This window comes from Doryrhamphus excisus, chromosome 17, assembly GCF_030265055.1.
Source record: "Doryrhamphus excisus isolate RoL2022-K1 chromosome 17, RoL_Dexc_1.0, whole genome shotgun sequence".
NCBI lineage: Eukaryota > Metazoa > Chordata > Actinopteri > Syngnathiformes > Syngnathidae > Doryrhamphus > Doryrhamphus excisus.
The window spans coordinates 16815150-16838210 of record NC_080482.1 but is presented as its reverse complement, the minus strand read 5'-3'; the positions used below and the strand labels follow the sequence as shown (position 1 = coordinate 16838210).

At 42.3% G+C, this 23061-nt stretch overlaps 1 protein-coding gene across 4 annotated transcripts in view; it reads left to right on the top strand.

The window, feature by feature from the left end:
- Positions 1–23061, top strand: part of syngap1b (synaptic Ras GTPase activating protein 1b) — a 180510-nt gene that overhangs the window by 94655 nt on the left and 62794 nt on the right. For all 4 annotated transcript variants that reach the window (XM_058053245.1, XM_058053243.1, XM_058053244.1 and 1 more), the window contains exon 5: positions 17026–17525. In XM_058053245.1, the coding sequence (XP_057909228.1) occupies positions 17026–17525 (500 nt within the window). The remainder of the gene's footprint in view (positions 1–17025; positions 17526–23061) is intronic.

Sequence of the window (23061 nt, the reverse complement as noted above, 5' to 3'; positions counted from 1 at the left end):
AACCCCCCCAATACACAAACATTAACTAAAAGATGAGAGCAGTGGGCCTCCGCGGATCGTGCGTCTCTTCCCGGAATTGCGAGTGGCGGCTCGGGCCGGAGAGAGCTCAAGGAGAGCCCGGAGAAGTGGAGCTTTCATCCGGGCGGGCCGCCTCGGAGCGGGCGCTGCTGTTGCTGCCTCCGGTGCTCGTGGAACAGCGGGGGGAGGGCCGTGTGGGATTCTAACATCTCTGTTTGTTTGCGTCCCCGCCCTTCCTTCCGTTTCCTATCGCCTGCTTAATTAAGTGCTAAGATGCGACACAACGAACAGTGGCCTACTTAAGAGCTGCCATCGGGGGCTCTCGTCAGGGTGGCACTTTGGGGTCGCCTCACGAGGTAAAGTGGGGGCGTTGCGCACGTGGAGGCCCGCAGCTGTGAATGTACCTGTCCTGTGAGATCATTTGTGACATCACGTCCTCCCACCTGACAGCTTTTCCCCCTCAAAGGGACCAAAAAATGCCGCCATATTTTCATAGAGAGGATAGTGGCTTCTATTGAAATCTGTAGTTGAGATTAAGAAGGTTCTAGTTGGCTCTAGATGTGGAAAAGGTGCCTTGGAAGTGGAGACTGCTGATTCATCATTACTTATTCATATACCTATTTGTCTCTAAAATATTTAAAGTCCATCTTTTGCCATTTGGGAGTGTTTTTTTTTTTTTTTAAATCCCCATTCAGCCCAAGAACTCTTTTTTTTCTCCTGGCAAAATGTCCATCTGGAAGTGAAGTCCTGGTCTTATAAAGCCAGGCAGTGGGAGTCATGTGTCCTGGCACCTTCTGCCACTCACCCGGACGCTGCTTATAAACGCTTTTGTTGAGACGAGGTATCAAGCGGAATGTAACACCAACTTTGGAGCAACTGCTGGAATAAGTCAGTGAACGCATCGAGCTTTTACTGCGGAGGGGAGTGTTGCTTGCCGACGGACGCGTGGACACAAAAAGCACCGAAACAAGCCGCGCAGTAGGTAGGATTGCTTTTTATTTTGCTTTACATATTACTCATTACGCACATGCATGTCCTGAATTTGTTTCTGATCCTCACATGACGGAAGCGTCTTTCCAGACCTCCACCTAATGAACTCTAACATCGTAATATGACAACATTTAACGTGACTTTGACCTTTATTGAGGACTTGTTGGTGACACTTAGAGCTGTGCAGTCATCCATATAGATAAAACTATGGTTCGAATACGGCGCCCTCACTACATTGCATTTTTCCAAAAATTCATTCATTTTCTCCCGCTTATCCTCACAAGGGGTGCTGGAGCCTATCCCAGCTGTCTTCGGGCGAGAGGCTGGGTACACCCTGGATTGGTGGCCAGCCAATCACAAGGCACATATACAGTAAACCTCGGATATATCGGAAATTCGCTCACAACGGACAGATAAAAAAGAAGCGATTTTTCTGTAATGCATTTCCAATAAAAATTCATTGCATATATCGGATTTTTTTTGAGTTATGAGTAAAGAATTATTAATGAGTAAAATGATCATTTTAACCACATAATAGCATTTTGATCGCATAAAGTTGAAATATTCAAGAAAAGAATGTGAGAAGCACATTTTTGGCAAACAATATATAGTAAAGTACAGTAAACCTCGGATATATCGGACTCGGATATATCGGAAATTCGCTCACAATGGACAGATAAAAAAGAAGCGATTTTTCTGTAATGCATTTCCAATAAAAATTCATTGCATATATCGGATTTTTTATAACGGATTTCGCCTATTTCGGACAAAATCTCCAGTCCCGTTCCAATGCATTTCCATGAAATTTCCCTCTCATATATCGGATGGCCGCATCGTGGCGCTCCGATTCGCCGAATGGTGACAGGCCGCTATACGACGTCATTTGCAGCGTTTGCAGCGTTGCCTGCGCGTCCAGGTACATTGGAAACATAGTCAAGGAAGTGCCTTTTCATAACGGATAAAATCCGATTTACGCATATACCGGATATAAATCCCATATATGCGTAAAACGGACATTTTCCGGTATACGCATGTAACGGATTTCGCTTATATCGGACAAAACCAGTGGGAACAATTGAATCCGATATATCCGAGGTTTACTGTAGTACTAAAATGTCAAATACTTCAACTTGCTGATATAGTTCATCTTCAAACAGCTAAAATAATGCATAAGGCTAAAAATAAGCAATTAGCTAAAAATGTCATCCAATACTTCTCTACAAGAGAGGAGAAATATGATCTCAGGGAAGAAGTACATTTGAAACACTTCTATGCTAGGACTACGTTATGCTAGCCATAGCATTTCAGTATGTGGAATCAAACTATGGAATGGATTGAGTAAGGAAATCAAACAATGCACAACGATGAGCCAATTCAAGAAACAATACAAGCAGTTGATGTTTGCTAAATCCAAGGATGAAGAGTCTTGAACCAGTCATGATGTGCTATATATATCACTATATTGACACGCACTATGGTACACATTATGGCATTGGATGCTCATATCACCCAGTACTTCGCTACGAGGTACATTATTAAAATAAAAACTGTATTATGGAAAGCAGGAAGTGAACAAATGTAAGAGTTAGTGATTGTAAAAGTACCAGATGGAGGGGTAGGATTTAATAAGCTTTGCTTCTTCCTACTCCTTTTGGACATGTGGAACTGGGAACTGATTATGGGATGCACTCAATTGGAATCTGATGCATGTTCAAATGAAATTAAACCATTACCATTACCATATAGACAAACAACCATTCACACTCACAATTTGGTGTGGCCAATTTACCTAGCATGTTTTTGGAATGTGGGAGGAAACCGGAGTACCCGCAGAAAACCCACGCATGCACGGGGAGAACATGCAAACTCCACACAGAGATGCCCGAGGGTGGAATCGAACTCAGGTCTTGTAGCTGTGTGGCCTACGTGCTAACCACTTGTACACCATGCAGGCCCCAAAATAATTAATGAATAAATTATGTCTGTTTTGTGGTTGACTATGGCCTATTAGAACAAAAATACTGAAAGACAAGTTTTAAATACAATATTGTGGTTATATAAATTATGACCAAAAATTATGTCCAGTGTATAAATTCTTTGCACGTCAACATTGGTTCGGTTTTAGTTTATTCACAAAATTAAACAATGCACAAATTAAATAAAAGAATAATAATAAAATATAATAAATAATAATAATAATATATAAAAAATATATAAAAAATAATATATATATATATATATATATATATTAGAAATTATATATATATAAATAATATTATAAATAAATTAATATTATATAATATTATAAATAAAAATTATTAAAATAAATAATAATAAACCTACGGTTTTGTCTGCCTGCTCAGGTGTGCTGAAGTAGAACACAGCTTCACCTCATTTGAACCCACGTTTCCCTTTTTTTGTACGTGTGCATCCAAACTAGTCCATCGCCACCTCGCTGCTGCATTTCGTCGCACGTAATTCCCACCGGGAAGCTCAAGTTTGATCCAAAATTAGCGCTGGTGTTAAAGGATGTGTTTGCATGGAGCTCACGGTGAGTTAACAAAATGTGAACCACAATGAACAACACTGTTTGTCGTACCGCATACAAACTTCCTAGACAGCAACAAAGCATTGCAGCATTCCCTGCAGGCCGCTCCAGGATGTCCGTCCAACTGGGCTCACGCTGCTCGCGTGATGCCGACAAGCCACTGATGAGCACTCAAATATTTAGAACCGTTGAAGTGATGGCCGCTGAAGTTGGCAGCACGTTTTCTTTCATACTGACAGCATTTAGGCCTTCAGCTGTTTGGTGACACCGTTTCTTCTCAACACACTTTGCTGGACAACAACAGCGACTGCAGCTGTTCCTGCTTTATTTCTTCCTGCTTTATTATGCAAACCCCAAAGCAGGAAATAGGACAGCGGTAGGGAAAAAATACACTACAGTAACTTTATGAATCGCACAACATTCATCATTCATATGAACACAGTTGCTCTCCGAACACATGCAGTTGGTCCCTGTGCCAGCAGCACTCGTGCAGCCCCAAAATGTAATGCTACCACCATCAAGGGAGGGGCTTTCAGAATGTCACACAGCATTCTGCAATCCACCTTACAACTCGATAAAATTAATTTGCTCCCAGTTGCCGGCAGCACTCATGCAGCCCCTAAGCCTGATGCTGCCACCGCCAAGGGATTGGATCTTCAGAATGTCACAGTACATCTTGGAATCCATCTTACAACTCAATAAAATTCAGTTGCTCCCGGTTGCCGGCAGCACTCATGCAGCCCCAAAATGTGATGCTGCCACCGCCAAGGGATTGGATCTTCAGAATGTCACAGTACATTTTGGAATCCATCTTACAACTCAATAAAATTCAGTTGCTCCCGGTTGCCGGCAGCACTCATGCAGCCCCTAAGCCTGATGTTACCACCGCCAAGGGATTGGATCTTCAGAATGTCACAGTGCATTTTGGCATCCATCTTACAACTCAATAAAATTCAGTTGCTCCCAGTTGCCGGCAGCACTCATGCAGCCCCAAAGTGTAATGCTGCCACCGCCAAGGGAGGGGCTTTCAGAATGTCACACAACATTCTGCAATCCACCTTACAACACAATAAAATGCAGTTGGTTCCTGTGCCAGCAGCACTCATGCAGCCCCAAAATGTGATGCTGCCACCGCCAAAGGATTGGATCTTCAGAATGTCACAGTACATTTTGGAATCCATCTTACAACTCAATAAAATTCAGTTGCTCCCAGTTGCCGGCAGCACTCATGCAGCTCCAAAGCGTGATGCTACCACCGTCAAGGGAGGGGCTTTCAGAATATCACACAACATTCTGCAATCCACCTTACAACTCAATAAAATTCAGTTGCTCCCAGTTGGCGGCAGCACTCATGCAGCCCCAAAGCGCAATGCTTCCACCGCCAAGGGAGTGGATCTTCTGAATGCTACGGTACATGTTGGAATTCATATTTCCCCTCAACGAACCACAGTTCCCCCAGCGCCGGCAGCACTTATGCTCACTCCCATCGATAAAATATATCCAACTTTACTTTCTTGATGAAATGTCTGCTTTTTGTGTGTATAGCATTGATGGAAGTGTTCATGCATCGTGTGTAGTTGCTTGTCATGCATTGGATAGAAAGATGGTGACGTGAACATCTGCTTGCCACCAGGCAGCACCAGCACCTCTCCAAGCTGGGCACGAGTGCCACCATAGAAGAAGTGTTTGATGCACGTCTGGTGGATTAAAAGTGGGCAGGGGATGCGGTCGGCTTGTCGCTAGCACAACAAAGGCAAACATAGAAAAAGCCCTGAGCGCTTCAACGCTATTAAGACACCCACTCCCTCTCCAGCCTCCATCTCTGCCTCGAGTGCCGCCCCCCCCTTCAGTCCCAACACCCCCACTCTACAATGTAAAAGCTACATTTCCTCCATTTGACCATTTTCCTCTCAGTCTTCGGTCCCTGCTACTCCTACGCAGCCGCCCCCTACCCATAAAAGGACAAACACCTTTTCCTTTTATTCCTCCCCTGAAACAAACATCTACTGTACCAGCGCTACTTTATTCATGCTCGTCTGCATGGCCCCCTCCCACTCTGTTGCAACTCCGTCCCTCCCTCAGGTCCCTCTGAGGGTCTGAGCTGGAAGCCGTCGCCTCCCACGCCTTCCCCTCTTCAGCGTTTGCGGCCTGCCCTCGCATTTGCATGAGCAAAGGAACCGAGCTCAACGTTTCACATGTTGGCAGGTCACACCGCGGCATATGCAGGGCATGTGAACACAACGTCAGGTGAGAAGTGATGCGTTCGAGGCGGCTGAGAAGTCGGAAAAGCCAACTCAATTTCAGCCACCTTATAATACAGTAAGTAAGAGGAGCACAATAGTGTATTGGACTCGTGTTAGCCTTCATGCTAGAATTGAAACGTTTGAAAAGTGCTTTGGTAACCGTTTTGTCTGTGCGTGCGTGTGCGTGTTTGTAGCTTTAATGCTAATGAGCTATGTTTGTCCACGCCTCCTTCAGACAGTGTGACGCCAATTCTTCCAATTTTGACATATGCACTATCAATATTGACGCCAACGAAATAACATACAACACAACCCAACTAGTAGTATGCAAATGAGACTTTGTGACTTGAGACTTTGTGGAAACAGAAAAAGGATTGCTGGTGGAAAGCAAGCAAGAAGCCTGGATTAGCCTGCTGCTGTGTTTAATGTAACTGTCAGGAGCGTATGTGGTGCATTTCAAGGCAATGAGAGGCGTTCATCTGATTGGTTAAGATTATGCTCGGCTGTGTTAAACTCTTCTTCCCTTATTTCCACTTGCGGCGGTGGAGGGGATGGGGTTGTGGGTGCGCTGCGCTGCGCTGTGCTGCGCCGGACTGTACTGCTTACGGAAATTGCAAAGTGGGCTGACCACATACTGTTGGTACAGCGTTGGCGTGACGTAGGCGCAACATAGGCGCTCCGCTGGACAGGTGCGCCGCGCCTGCGCCTCCTTTATGAAATTATAGCCCTAATACACAATCTTACAATTTTCCATTTTACAGCATACACCGAGTGAGGGTAAGCGGCATAGAAAATTGATGGATGGATGGATGAAAACAAAGTTATCAACAATAGCTAAGCTACATGAGCTAAAGTGCTCCCATTTGAACAGAAACATCATGCTAGCTTAGTGTTTTCAACATCTGGAGCTGCCTGACAGATGGTTGGCAGAGGTCCAGGCTGCATTGTGAGATGTGTAGAGAAGCCTGATTTTTTGCAAAGAACCTGTGTAGCAAATAGTGAGGCATATTTTTTTTACAAAAAATCAGGATTAGTGCTAAAATGCTAAAAGCTAAAATGTGTTTTTTCTTCATATTTTTGGGTGTCTGGAACAGATTCATTGGATTCACATTATTTTCTATGGGAAATAATACAATTAGTTTTTTGTATTAAGGGTTCCACTGTATGTACTGCTACAACAGTACTACAGTACTACTATACAGAGTACATAAAACAAGCCACTGGCATTGCAAGTTTGACATTTATATAGAAAAAAACAGGAGTAGGTCTAAAAAAAAAGTACTCTCGTGATTTTCCCCAAATCATTTTAGCACCTTTTCCATCAAAACAATATGCATAATTCATGCTGTTGCTAATTGAAATACACAATCAGCTGGATGCAGTATACCCCCCCCCCCCGGCCCCTCCCATTTTAACCCCCCTCTCCTCCACCCACGACTCCCCCAGTCTACTCTCATGGAAAGAATATTTTTCTTACATCATGTGCAAGTGGTGATTGCGTAATCCAGAGAGCGGGTACAACAGGTAGACCTGATGTTTTCACACCTTCATGCCCCCCCCCCCCGCCCCCCCAATTAGCACAACATGTCAATCATCAGCAAGGAGATTATGAAAGATTTACTCCGTCTTGTTTGCATGTTCTCGCTAGCTATCAAATACTGCAGTAACTGTAGTAGTCTGCCGTGTTTGGGGCATGTGATGCAACAGTGACCGCCATCTTTGAGGAGTGTGTTGCGGTATGTCCGCCATCTTTGAGGAGTGTGTTGAGGCGTGTCCTCCGATGTTTTGTGTCACGCGCACCCTTTTGTATTGTGTTCCGCCATCTTTGAGTTTTTGTATGTCATGTCTTCCATCTTTGAGGAGTGTGTTGCATCATGTCCTCCATCTTTGAGAAGTGTGTTACGTCATGTCCTCCATGTTTGAGGAATGTTTTACGTCATGTCCTCCATCTTTGAGGAATGTTTTGCATCATGTCCTCCATGTTTGAGGAATGTTTTGCATCATGTCCTCCATCTTTGAGGAGTGTGTTGCGGCATGTCCTCCATCTTTGTGGAGTGTGTTGCGGCATGTCCTCCATCTTTGTGGAGTGTGTTGCGGCATGTCCGCCATCATGTTTTGCGTCATGTCCTCCATCTTTGAGGAATGTTTTGCATCATGTCCTCCATCTTTCAGGAATGTTTTGCATCATGTCCTCCATCTTTCAGGAATGTTTTGCCTCTTGTCCTCCATCTTTGTGGAGTGTGTTGCGGCATGTCTGCCATCATGTTTTGCGTCATGTCCTCCATCTTTGAGGAATGTTTTGCATCATGTCCTCCATCTTTGAGGAGTGCGTTGCGGCATGTCCGCCATCATGTTTTGTGTGATGTCCTCCATCTTTGAGGAGTGTGTTGCGTCCTGTCCTCCATCTTTGAGGAGTGTGTTGCGGCATGTCTGCCATCTTTGAGGCGTGTGTTGCGGCATGTCTGCCATCATGTTTTGCATCATGTCCTCCATCTTTGAGGAATGTTTTGCATCATGTCCTCCATCTTTGAGGAGTGTGTTGCGGCATGTCCGCCATCCTGTTTTGCATCATGTCCTCCATCTTTTAGGAATGTTTTGCCTCATGTCCTCCATCTTTGAGGAATGTTTTGCATCATGTCCTCCATCTTTGAGGAATACTTTGCATCATGTCCTCCATCTTTGAGGAATGTTTTGCGGCATGTCTGCCATCTTTGAGGAGTGTGTTGCGGCATGTCTGCCATCATGTTTTGCGTCATGTCCTCCATCTTTGAGGAATGTTTTGCATCATGTCCTCCATCTTTGAGGAGTGTGTTGCGTCATGTCCTCCATGTTTGAGGAGTGTGTTGCGGCATGTCCGCCATCATGTTTTATGTCATGTCCTCCATCTTTGAGGAATGTTTTGCATCATCTCCTCCATCTTTCAGGAATGTTTTGCCATCTTTGCCATCTTTGAGGCGTGTGTTGCGGCATGTCCGCCATCATGTTTTGCATCATGTCCTCCATCTTTGAGGAGTGCGTTGCGGCATGTCCGCCATCATGTTTTGCGTCATGTCCTCCATCTTTCGGGAATGTTTTGCATCATGTCCTCCATCTTTGAGGAGTGTGTTGCGGCATGTCTGCCATCTTTGAGGAGTGTGTTGCGGCATGTCTGCCATCTTTGAGGCGTGTGTTGTGGCATGTCCGCCATCATGTTTTGTGTGATGTCCTCCATCTTTGAGGAGTGTGTTGCGGCATGTCCGCCATCATGTTTTGCGTCATGTCCTCCGTCTTTGAGGAATGTTTTGCATCATGTCCTCCATCTTTGAAGAGTGTGTTGCGGCATGTCCGCCATCATTTTTTGCTTCCTGAGGAGGCATCCTGTGAAAGAGTGTGTGTCTCCATGGCAACCACACAGCCTGGTTTGGGTCCTAAGTGAGGGAGCAGATGAGAGGATGCTTCATGCTTTGGTTTCATTGGTGCGAGCGTGAAGGTGACAGTCGAGTAAGTAGACGTTATTGAGGTTTTTTTTTTTAGGAGGCACAAGAAAGTCTCTCAGGCGCGGATACAAAATGTGCGCCGATTCTGAATGAGGGCTCACATGCACGCTCGCCCACGTGCGTGCACTGTGTGCATGTGAGGTGTAAAACAGGAACAGTGTGTGATGTTTACCAAGTGCTCTCGTTGAAGAGCGGAACACGGAGGAAGAATGAACAGGATGCGTCCAAAGCGGACCCGCTTCTTCTTGGGTTCACACGGGGGTCAGGTCATTGTCTCCTCCTTTTCCAGACGTCTCTAATGACTCCAAGATGTGCTCGGCGTTCTCCAGCACAATGGCCCCTTCAGTGACTTTGCACCCATTGAAGCAATTTTCTTTGTATTTATTTATTCTCTCCAAGTAAGGTGGCGTTAAAGAGGAGAAAATGTCAGCGGTAATTCGACATCAGGGGGAGGTGGCGCGTGGGAGTAAGTGCCGGCAGTCTGTCCGACTGTCAGGAACAGTACCGCGCTTAATAGCGTGGAGCTAAAGAAACATGAGCTTAATTACCGCCACGGAATTGCTTCACATCATATTTTACTCGCTAGGGGTTAGCAGGCTGCGGCGGGAACATTTCAACACACAGCCGTCCTACACGCGGCCTCGAGGCTCAGGTCGCTCTGTAAAGTTCTATCTTGGCCTCATTGATGTTGTAGCTCTCTTTAATGACGCAGGAACGAGGCTGAAACAGCAGGCTCATGCGGTACATCACAGCATAGCATAACAATCCACGCATACGTGCAGTTGTGCCCTCTAGTGGCTGTGAGAAGCAGAGTGATGACGCAGAATAAGCCACGGGTGTCCACGCATGCTAGCGTATTATTATTATTATTATTATTATTCATTCATTCATTCATTTTCTACTGCTTTTCCTCATAGGGGTGCTGGAGCCTATCCCAGCTGTTTTCGGGCAAGAGGCGGGGTACACCCTGGACTGGTGGCCAGCCAATCACAGGGCACATATAGTATACATACATATAAACAAGACATATTTGTTTTATTTTTTATTTATTTTCATTATTTATTTATTTTTTATTTGTTTTATTATTCATTTTCTACCTCTTTTTCCTCACGAGGGTTGCGGGGGTGCTGGAGCCTATCCCAGCTGTCTTGGGGCGAGAGGCGGGGTACACCCTGGACTGGTGGCCAGCCAATCACAGGGCACATATAGTATACATACATATAAACAAAACATATTTGTTTTATTTTTATTTTTTTATTATTATTTTTTTTATTATTTATTTATTATTAATTTAAAAAAAAATTTTTATTTGTTTTATTATTATTATTATTATTATTTTTTATTATTTTTTATTATTATTATTATTATTATTATTATTATTATTATTATTATTATTATTATTATTATTATTATTATTATTATTATTATTATTATTATTATTATTATTATTATTATTATTATTATTATTATTATTATTATTATTATTATTATTATACTAGGTGGTTGTACAACGTAAATACCGGAGAGACCACGTGCAAATAGCGGAGATGTGAAATAAAACTCCAAGAAGATCTACTGGAGTTGATGAAGTGTCCTCAGCGATCTTCTAAGCCTTTTCAAGTTGAGGCTAGTTCAAGTCCGAAAGAACAGTTGCAGTTGCTGGATGGAGAAGATCCTTAACCTTAATACTTGTAGCAATCAGCTAAGCTGACCCGGATCCAAATATAGGAAACCAAGCCCGAACCAATCTTGAAGGAAATGGAGATTTCAAGATTTGACTCGGGAAGGAATCCAAGTTGTCATAGTGACCAACTTAGCATGGGAGAGACCCACTAATGCTGATGATGCGAGGATGCCAAGCCAGGAAGTGCGTGTGGAGTTTGCATGTTCTCCCCGTGAAAAGTTTTTCTCCGGGTACTCCGGTTTCCTCCCACATTCCAAAAACATGCTAGGTTAATTAGCCACTCCAAATTGTCCATAGGTATGAATGTGAGTGTGAATGGTTGTTTGTCTATATGTGCCCTGGGATTGGCTGGCCACCAGTCCGGGGTGTACCCCGCCTCTCGCCCCAAGACAGCTGGGATGGGCTCCAGCACCCCCCGCGACCCTCGTGAGGAAAAAGCGTCAGAAAATTAATGAACTGCACGGTGTTCAAGTGGTTAGCATGCAGGCCTCACAGTTAGGAGACCCGAGTTCAATTCCACCCTCGGCCATCTCTGTGTGGAGTTTGCATTTTCTCCCTGTGCATGCGTGGGTTTTCTCCGGGTACTCCGGTTTCCTCCCACATTCCAAAAAAAACATGCTAGGTTAATTAGCCACTCCAAATTGTCCATAGGTATGAATGTGAGTGTGAATGGTTGTTTGTCTATATGTGCCCTGTGATTGGCTGGCCACCAGTCCAGGGTGGACCCCGCCCTCGTGTGGAAAAGCGGTAGAAAATGAATAAATGACTGTCAGTCAAGTTTCTTGGATTAGAGCGAACCAGTGGGGCAGTCATTTGGAGTAGCGTTGTGGTTTCAGAACCATGGATAGCGCCTGCATTTGCTCCATGTGTGGATTTACACACATTATACCTCATGTTAGCAATACCACTATTTATTTTACACATTAGTTTTCTCTGTCAAATAGGAAGTTATGTAATTAGCGTAAGTTCAACTATGTGTGCTTTTATTGCATGTTTGCACTACATATCTGAAATGTCATATAAATCATTCCGTGGCTCCATGGATGTCAGTGTAGGGTGTTTGAAGTTGTTTCACAATTTTCCCAGCCTGCAGGGTTAATAAATATAAAAGGTCAAACGGCATTTAAATCCCATCACTGCTTTACTTCCAGTCCCTTGGAGATTAACAACCTCAATGCCTGCTGCACGGCACGACACATGAGAGACTTACTGAGCACTTTTTTTTTTTGCATTCTACAGCACAACCCCATAAGATATATGTATTTATATCATTTACAAGCATACCGAATCACAAATGTAAAATTATATCCAAGCATGTTTTTACAGTAGCAATGCCAACACCTCTTGGGTTCATTTGGGAGGGATATTGCATGTGAATGAATAACTCATTCATTCATTCATTTTATACCGCTTATCCTCACGTGCTGGTGCTGGAGTCTATCCCGGCTGTCTTTGAGCGATAGGCGGGGTCCACCCTGGACTGGTGGCCAGCCAATCACAGGGCACATATAGACAAACAACCATTCACACTCACATTCATACCTATGGACAATTTGGAGTGGCTAATTAACCTAGCATGTTTTTGGAATGTGGGAGGAAACCGGAGTACCCGGAGAAAACCCACGCATGCACGGGGAGAACATGCAAACTCCACACAGAGATGGCCGAGGGTGGAATCAAACTCGGGTTTTCGAGCTGTGAGCCCTGTGCGCTAACCACTCGTTCGCCGTGTAGCCCTTATATTTTAATTATTATTTTATTTTATCATTTTAATTTTAATTATTATTATAATTTTTAAGGGCGGCACGGTGGTCTAGGGGTTAGCGCGCAGACCTCACAGCTAGGAGACCAGAGTTCAATCCCACCCTCGGGCATCTCTGTGTGGAGTTTGCATGTTCTCCCCGTGCATGCGTGGGTTTTCTCCGGGTACTCCGGTTTCCTCCCACATTCCAAAAACATGCTAGGTTAATTAGCCACTCCAAATTGTCCATAGGTATGAATGTGAGTGTGAATGGTTGTTTGTCTATATGTGCCCTGGGATTGGCTGGCCACCAGTCCAGGGTGTACCCCGCCTTACGCCCGAGGACGGCTGGGATAGGCTCCAGCACCCCCCGCGACCCTCGTGAGGAAAAGCGGTAGAAAATGAATGAATGAATGAATTATAATTTTTAATTACATTTAATTATTTATATAAATTATTGAAATTTAAAATTTCATATTTTAATATTATATATAATATTATATATTTATTATATTATATATTATATAATATAATATATATTATATATTATATTTTTTATATTTTTTTATATTTTTTTATATTTTTTTATATTTTTTTATATTTTTTTATATTTTAATTTTTATAATATATCCCTTGAGCCTATTGAAATGGTCTCCTGTCATTAATTCTAATATTAATCCTAATAGTGATATTGTTAATAATGAATTAAAGGGACCTATCATGTTCCTTTTTGGCCCTTTGTATTGCATCGTGTACTCCTATAGAGTAGTTACACACAGTAACCAGCTCAGAAAGCACCAAATTTCAAAACATGCGTCTAAAATCTAGTTTTTTATCAAACTGTGAGTAGAAAAGACAACACACAGTGGAGGCTATTGGATCTGGTCACCCTAGCTGGAGCCTATCCCAGCTGACTTTGGCCGAAAGGCGATTTTACACCCTGGACTGGTCGCCAGCCAATCACAGGGCACACGTAGACTGAATATAGAATGATTGTTTGTCTATATGTGCCCTGTGATTGGCTGGCGACCAGTCTAGGGTGTACCCCGCCTTACGCCCGAAGACAGCAGGGATAGGCTCCAGCACCCCCGCGACCCTCGTGAGGAAAAGCGGTAGAAAATGAATGAATGAATGTTTGTCTATATGCCCCGACTCTCGCCTGAAGACAGCTGGGATAGGCTCCAGCAGTATAGAAAATAGATGGATATTTGGAAGAGTGATGTGGTGAGGGATATTTGTGTACCGCCCCCTGCCTCTCACACGCCCCCAACACACTACCGCCCCCCAGGAGACCCGCCCCACTATTTGAGAAGCACAGGTAAGTTGAGGCTATTTTTAGTGTATAAAGCTAACTTTTCATCCAATCAGGCGCCTCCAAGCCCGGTGGGACACCTTTTAGTGTTTTATAATGTCAACTTTTCACTGGCTTCAGTGTCAAGTCTGCACTCCCTCACGTTTCATTTACCGCCCTGGCGGCCTCTCACTTGCTTTTGGACAAAGACGAGCGACTCCGTGTCTCGCTTGGTGTTTTTCCTCTCCTGCCGGCGTGGGCTGTTGGAGAATGTGAAGCAGCAGCAGGGAGACTGGCAGCTGAAAGGAAGCTATTTGGGCAGGTGAATGAGAGGCAGAGAGGGGTCGAGGAGGACGGCAGATGTGGGCAGGTGTGCAGGGAATGCAAGCGTCTAGGTGAGCTGCAGGGCAGGAGAAGAGCAGAGCAAGGAGAGGTGGACTATTTCAGTAGGAGGAGGAGGAGGAGGAGGAGGAGGAGGAGGAGAAAGAGCAGCCATCGGCAACGTGAGGAGTCGCGTTGACAAAGTGACAGGAAAGGAGAACAAACAAACAGACGCAGCCCACACTCACAAACATTTGATATCAGGCGGCTGGCGGAATATCAGTAGAGGAGCAAAATGATGAGCGGAGCAAAGGTTCTTGTTTCATTAGATGTTCCCATCTGCTGGAAACGCTTCCTTCGAAAAGCACAGCTTGCCGCTTCCTCTCTGAAGCAGGAAGTTGCCTTTCAATCAACCTTACCTCCTGTCCACAATTTATGAAAATATGTAAAATGTAAATGAACAATATGACTTTTTCATGCACCCCAAATCATTACTAACATCAAGAAAAGTATACACCAGCAACACCAGCAACAGACAAAAGTTTGGAGACACTTTCCCATACAGTAACATAACAAAGTGTCTCCAAACTTGTGTCTGTTTGTGTACAATTTTTATGTTACTAATGATTTGGGGTGCATGAGAAAGTGCATGAGAAATAAGACACCTTCCCATGCAATAACACAACAAAGTGTCTCCAAAGTTTTGTCTGTTGGTGTATAATTTTTTTCTTGTTTCATTAGATGTTCCCACCTGCTATTTCTCATAGTTTCTCATGTGTGGTATATTACCATATGTGGTAATATACCACACATGAACCAAACACATATTGGTAATTTACCATATTTGATTATATACTGTATATGTTAATATATCATATTTTATAATATACCATATATGTAATATACCACAAACACATATTGGTAATATACCCTATTTGGCTATATACTATTTGTGGGACTATACCATATTTGATAATATGCCATATATGGTTATATACCAATATTTCTTAATATACAATCGAGCGTAATTTATCATATTTTCTGATGGGTAATATACTATATTTATAATAATCCATTATTGGTAATATACCACAAACACATATTGGTAATATACCATATTTGATTATATACTATCGTATTTGATCATGTACCATAGTTGGTAATATACCATATTTTCTGATGGGTAATATACTATATTTATAATATACCATATATGGTAATATACCACAAACACATATTGGTAATTTACCATATTTGATTATATACTGTATATGTTAATATATCATATTTTATAATATACCACAAACACATATTGGTAATATACAATATTTGATTATATACCATCATATTTGATCATATACCATAGTTGGTAATATACCATATTTTCTGATGGGTAATATACTATATTTATAATATACCATATATGTATGGTAATATACCACAAACACATAGTGGTAATTTACCATATTTGATTATATACTGTATACGTTAATATATCATATTTTATATAATATCATATATGGTAATATACCACAAACACATATTGGTAATACACCATATTTGGCTGTATACTATTTGTGGGAATATACCATATTTGATAATATGCCATATATGGTTATATACCCACATTTCTTAATATACAATAGAGCGTAATATACCATATTTTCTGATGGGTAATATACTATATTTTATAATATACCATATATGGTAATATACCACAAACACATATTGGTAATTTACCATATTTGATTATATACTGTATATGTTAATATATCATATTTTATAATATACCGTATATGGTAATATACCACAAACACATATTGGTAATATACCATATTTGATTATATACTATCATATTTGATCATATACCATAGTTGGTAATATACCATATTTTCTGATGGGTAATATACTATATTTATAATATACCATATATGGTAATATACCACAAACACATATTGGTAATATACCATTTTTGATTATATACTATCATATTTGATCATATACCATAGTTGGTAATATACCATATTTTCTGATGGGTAATATACTATATTTATAATATACCATATATGGTAATATACCACAAACACATATTGGTAATATACCATTTTTGATTATATACTATCATATTTGATCATATACCATAGTTGGTAATATACCATATTTTCTGATGGGTAATATACTATATTTATAATATACCATATATGGTAATATACCACAAACACATATTGGTAATATACCATTTTTGATTATATACTATCATATTTGATCATATACCATAGTTGGTAATATACCATATTTGATCATATGCTGTATATGGTAATGCATACCATATGTGATAACATTCTGTAATATACCATATACAGGTATAGGGACACATATTTGATAATAGGCCATATATGGTAGAAAATGGTTTGACCTTGGGGGCATTGGACTCGACTCTGAGACAGGTTGCTGTGTTCATGTGTTTATCCTGCAGCCGCCCTGCCCCCCGTGCCCCGCCCCCCCCCCCGCCCCCTTGTATCCTGTTGAGGTTCAGCTTATCTTCCAGTCCAGCCAGTCGCTTTCTGTCTTTAGCCGTTTTCTTTCACGAAGGAGCGATAACACGTTGTGACCCCACCATCCCACCTTTGCCCCCCGACCCCCACCCCCCACCCCCCGTCTGCTGGCTCTTATTTCCCTCCATGATGTTCAATCTGTCTTTGTGTGCCAACAGATCACCGAGCTCGACGGAAGAGCATAGCCACAGGGAAGCAGCCCAGCATGGAGGTCCCTCCCACTGCCCCCCTTCAACCCTTCCGACAATCCGTGAGTAACCCCCCCTGTTCCCGCCCTCACTCGCTGCCCCCGTCCCTCTCGCTGTCCCTCGTCCCCGGCCCCACCTTGGCCCCGCAGCAGCACACCTGCGGGCGGCGGGCCAGCGGCACCCCACCTCACCCGTTCCCTCTCCCCCTAGCTGTCTCCCCCACCCTCAGTTTGTACCAGCCGCCGCCGCCCCAGCAGCACCGCCGCCTAAAGGGCCTCAAGAAGGGCGCCGGCACGCCCCCTTTGTCCCGCTCGCTGCCCCTCTCCCCTTGCTTGTCCCTCACCCTGCCCCACTCGCCCGCCGCCTCCTCCTCCTCCCCCCCCTTCTCGTACTGGGGTGGAGACTGGAGGACCGCCGGTTCGAGTCCCGTGGCGGGAGGAACGTTAATTGCGGCGCTGCCCCCAGTGGAGGTATGTGATTGTAAACGTGACTTCGAGCCTGGCTCGTCACTCGTGTGTTTCCTGTTTGCACTTTGAAAGCATTCATGTCACAAATTTGGGAATATTTCTTGTATTGACCACAAAAAACATCACCCACACCCTGAATCGTTCTTGTTGGCGATGAACCAATGAGCGATGGTTTGACTAGGAAAACATCTATCATGGCGTCCCTGCCAACATGGTCTAATTCTTCAACAACTTGTGAAGGAAAAGAGCAAAAAGTGATGAAGCAGTGCCTCCTAAACAAGTATTTTATTAGCGGTTAGCAAACCAAATGATGGCACAGGTGAGTGAATCACATTGCTGGGACAATTTGAAGTGGTCACAATTAGGGATCGACCCATATGGTTTTTTGGGGGGCCGATGCCGATTTTTTTCTATCACTCTTAGCCGATGGCCGATTTAGCTTGGGCCGATATTTGTAGTCGATACTGCTTTTGATTCTAGATTTAGAGCTCTCTAGATATGAAATAACACCCCTATAGTCAACTTTAGAGTCCAGAGTCCACCCTGGACTCTGATACTCATACCCTATTTTTGTAGTTACAACCTAAATAAGTTGTTTTACCTTTATTAGAGCTCTCTAGATATGAAATAACACCCCTATAGTCAACTTTAGAGTCCAGAGTCCACCCTGGACTCTGATACTCATACCCTATTTTTGTAGTTACAACCTAAATAAGTTGTTTTACCTTTATTAGAGCTCTCTAGATATGAAATAACACCCCTATAGTCAACTTTAGAGTCCAGAGTCCACCCTGGACTCTGATACTCATACCCTATTTTTGTAGTTACAACCTAAATAAGTTGTTTTACCTTTATTAGAGCTCTCTAGATATGAAATAACACCCCTATAGTCAACTTTGGAGTCCAGAGTCCACCCTGGACTCTGATACTCATACCCTGTTTTTGTAGTTACAACCTAAATAAGTTGTTTTACCTTTATTAGAGCTCTCTAGATATGAAATAACACCCCTATAGTCAACTTTAGAGTCCAGAGTCCACCCTGGACTCTGATACTCATACCCTATTTTTGTAGTTACAACCTAAATAAGTTGTTTTACCTTTATCAGAGCTCTCTAGATATGAAATAACATCCCTATAGTCAACTTTATACTTGTGTCGCCCAATATAGCAGATGAACAAAGAATAAATAAGTCGTTTAAGACATTCATTCATTTTCTACCGCTTTTTCCTCACGAGGGTCGCGGGGGGTGCTGGAGCCTATCCCAGCTGTCTTCGGGCGAGAGGCGGCGTCCACCCTGGACTCTGATACTCATACCCTATTTTTGTAGTCACAACCTAAATAAGTTGTTTTACCTTTATTAGAGCTCTCTAGATATGAAATAACACCCCTATAGTCAACTTTATACTTGTGTCGCCCAATATAGTAGATGAACAAAGAATAAATAAGTCATTTAAGACATTCATTCATTTTCTACCGCTTTTTCCTCACGAGGGTCGCGGGGGTGCTGGAGCCTATCCCAGCCGATATTTGTAGTCGATACTGCTTTTGATCCCTCAATTTACATCAGGGGTCTCAAACTCAATTTACCTGGGGGCCACTGGAGCTAGGGCCTGGGTGAGACTGGGCCGCATCAGGTTTTCCAAAAAAAAAACAAAAAAACAACGCATTTATTAAAAACAGAAAAATGAATAAACTTTGCTTTGGTTTTGATTTTCTACAATAAAAGCTCTGATAAAACATTCCACTGTTCTCAAATATCTTAATTTTTATTTTTCTGCACAAAATAAGATGAAAAATAAATAAACAAATCAAGAATAAAGAAAATCAATCAATCAGTAATAAATAAATATAATAATAATAATAAAAAGTTAAGAAAGCACATATAGTTGGTGGGTAGACAAATGATTTTTTTCATATTAAAATGAACAAAGCATTATTAGAGCCCTGTAGACATGACAAAACACGACTATAGTCACATTTATACTCTTTTTATTTACAACATATTGCGCAACTGCAGGGTCTTGAGACACATGCTAACTCGCAAACTAGAGAGCTAGCCACCTAAACGATAGCCTTCAAGTTATTTCCTTTCAACTTAAATAGCCAAAAACTTACCACTTCCACACGGATAGGGAGGATAACTATTAACAGTTATTTAACCTTTAACATGAACATGAATCAAACGTAATCATTTTTTCTGGGTACATGATACCATACAGCATCCATATCAAAACATTAAACTTTCATATCAAGGCGGGGGCCTCAAACTAGTGTCCTGCGGGCCACATTTGGACCGCGAGCCGCATGTTTGAGACCCCTGATTTATACATATTTTGCTAAGTATTTTCTGACATATAATTCTTTATCTTTTTTTAATCTTTTTTTTATAGACATGACAAAACACGACTATAGTCGCATTTATACTTTTTTTTATTTACAACATATTGCGCAACTGCAGGGTCTCGAGACACATGCTAACTCGCAAACTAGAGAGCTAGCCACCTAAACGGTAGCCTTCGAGTTATTTCCTTTCAACTTAAATAGCCAAAAACTTACCACTTCCACACGGATAGGGAGGATAACTATTAACAGTTATTTAACCTTTAACATGAACATGAATCAAACGTAATCATTTTTTCTGGGTACATGATACCATACAGCATCCATATCAAACTTAAACATTAAACTTTCATATCAAGGCGGGGGCCTCAAACTAGTGTCCTGCGGGCCACATTTGGCCCGCGGGCCGCGTGTTCGGGACCCCTGATTTAGATGAAGAAATGACCATGATAACAAATATTTATTGAAATGTAAACACTGAACACAGTAGGATTCAGCAAATATTCAACCATGTGCAAAGCATTTCTGTCGTAGTGTGTGCGTGCTCGGAGAGAGCAGACAGTGGGGGCGGGGTACCGCGACGACGGGTGTTGCGGGGTCCTCTGCCGCCGGGGCAACACAAAGCTCCCCCGGCGGATGCTTGACTGTAAATCATGGAAAAATCGTGGAAAAATACATCGGCGAACCCACGCGCGTATCGGTCGATACCGATACGAGGAAAAAAACGCAAATATCGTCCCGATATATCGACCGATCCTTAGTCACAATGAAACACCACCCATTAGATCCAATACCAAGTGCTGATTTTGCACAAGCTACAAAATCTAGCGCTTCCGTTTCTCGCTGGATTTTTCACAAATTATTGTTTGACCATTGAGCATTTTTTTTTCTGGATTCAAAACACTTTACTAGTACACAAATGTGTCTATTCAATAATGTTTGATTGTGGTGCACAACTTGTAAAAGGCAAAGTGCCTAGAAGTCTCTTGCCAATCCAGATTTCCATGCAACGTCATGATCTATGTAGGAAAACAACCACAAGAAATGATCATCATTTCATCTTTATTTCAGATTCTCATGTGATGCCACAAAAATGACATGATATCATTATGGCAGTCTTTTCATTTTACATGTTTTTATGTCTGTATTCATGATTACATTAGTTTCAGCACCTTCTCTTTCCAGTTGCCAGTGTCACCCTGGTATGGCTAGTCTGTCATTCTATTACTTCTGATTCGTGAGGGTTACATTTGGGGGTTATGGGACCCCCCCCCCCCCCCCCCCCCCCCCCAGAGAATGTTGGAAAAAATTGAATTGAGACTCCCATTAAAATGTCTACTTCTGACATACAGTTCGCTGGATCAACATTTGCAATAAAAGTGACTGTTGTAATGATTAGATTCAGGTCCAGAAAGCTCCCCTTCTTGCAATTACCAGTTTGAGTCTGGAACGGATTGTTCGTCATTCTACAAAATCTAGCGCTTCCATTTCTCGGTGGATTTTTCACAAATTATTTTATTTTTTCCGGATTCAAAACACTTTACTAGTACACAAATGTGTCTATTCAATAATGTTTGATTGTGGTGCACAACTTGTAAAAGGCAAAGTGCCTAGAAGTCTCTTGCCAATCCAGATTTCCATGCAACGTCATGATCTATGTAGGAAAACAACCACAAGAAATGATCATCATTTCATCTTTATTTCAGATTCTCATGTGATGCCACAAAAATGACATGATATCATTATGGCAGTCTTTTCATTTTACATGTTTTTATGTCTGTATTCATGATTACATTAGTTTCAGCACCTTCTCTTTCCAGTTGCCAGTGTCACCCTGGTATGGCTAGTCTGTCATTCTATTACTTCTGATTCGTGAGGGTTACATTTGGGGGTTATGGGACCCCCCCCCCCCCCCCCCAGAGAATGTTGGAAAAAATTGAATTGAGACTCCCATTAAAATGTCTACTTCTGACATACAGTTCGCTGGATCAACATTTGCAATAAAAGTGACTGTTGTAATGATTAGATTCAGGTCCAGAAAGCTCCCCTTCTTGCAATTACCAGTTTGAGTCTGGAACGGATTGTTCGTCATTCTACAAAATCTAGCGCTTCCATTTCTCGGTGGATTTTTCACAAATTATTTTATTTTTTCCGGATTCAAAACACTTTACTAGTACACAAATGTGTCTATTCAATAATGTTTGATTGTGGTGCACAACTTGTAAAAGGCAAAGTGCCTAGAAGTCTCTTGCCAATCCAGATTTCCATGCAACGTCATGATCTATGTAGGAAAACAACCACAAGAAATGATCATCATTTCATCTTTATTTCAGATTCTCATGTGATGCCACAAAAATGACATGATGTCATTATGGCAGTCTTTTCATTTTACATGGGGCAAGTTGGGGCAAGTAGTTCTCACCTTAAGGATTCTCCAAGTAGTTTTTGTTTTTAATGTAGAGCCCTGGCCGATGTCGAGTATACGTAGAAGCAGACCAAATAACACGAATAAGAAGCCATAGCGGCAAGATGGAGTGAAAAGAGAAGCTGGCAGTGAAGAGCACGTTCCGCCTGTGGCCAAAAATAATCAACACTGTTTAAAGTCAAGGCCTGATGAGCAGGCAACCAGCGTTCGCGTTCAAGTGTTTGATGGATAGATTCTGATTCCCGTCAGGTCTCTGCTGGCGTGTGTTTGCAACCGCAATGCGTTAAGAGGAGAGCGTTGTCGTTTCCTTTCGAGTGAAGTGTGTCAAAGCAACACAGTGGAACTTCTTAAAATCTGCGTCATTGTTTGGCAATTTGGACAAAAAAAAAAAAAAAACGATTGACCTTTCAAGGTTTCCGTCTTGGGTTGTTGGTGATTCAGGGTTGGGGGGTCCGACTCTGTGAGACGGAGCGTGGTTAATCCAATCACATGTAGCCGCGGACCAGCAGATGGAGCCAAGTGTTCAGTGGTGGCCTCAAGACGGCCTTCAAAGGCGCCAGATGACAAAGTGTCGCTTCCCTCCGCTCATCCTGCTCCTGCCGTACTAAACCTTTTTACTCCTCCATGCTCCTCCATGCTCCTCGATGTGCGACGAGGCAATTCATTCATACATTTCTACATATTAAAACAAGAAGAAATACACTTCAGATGTCATTTCCTAATCCATATGAATTACATGAAAATATTCATTGTCACTTTTTGAGAGCCAGTTA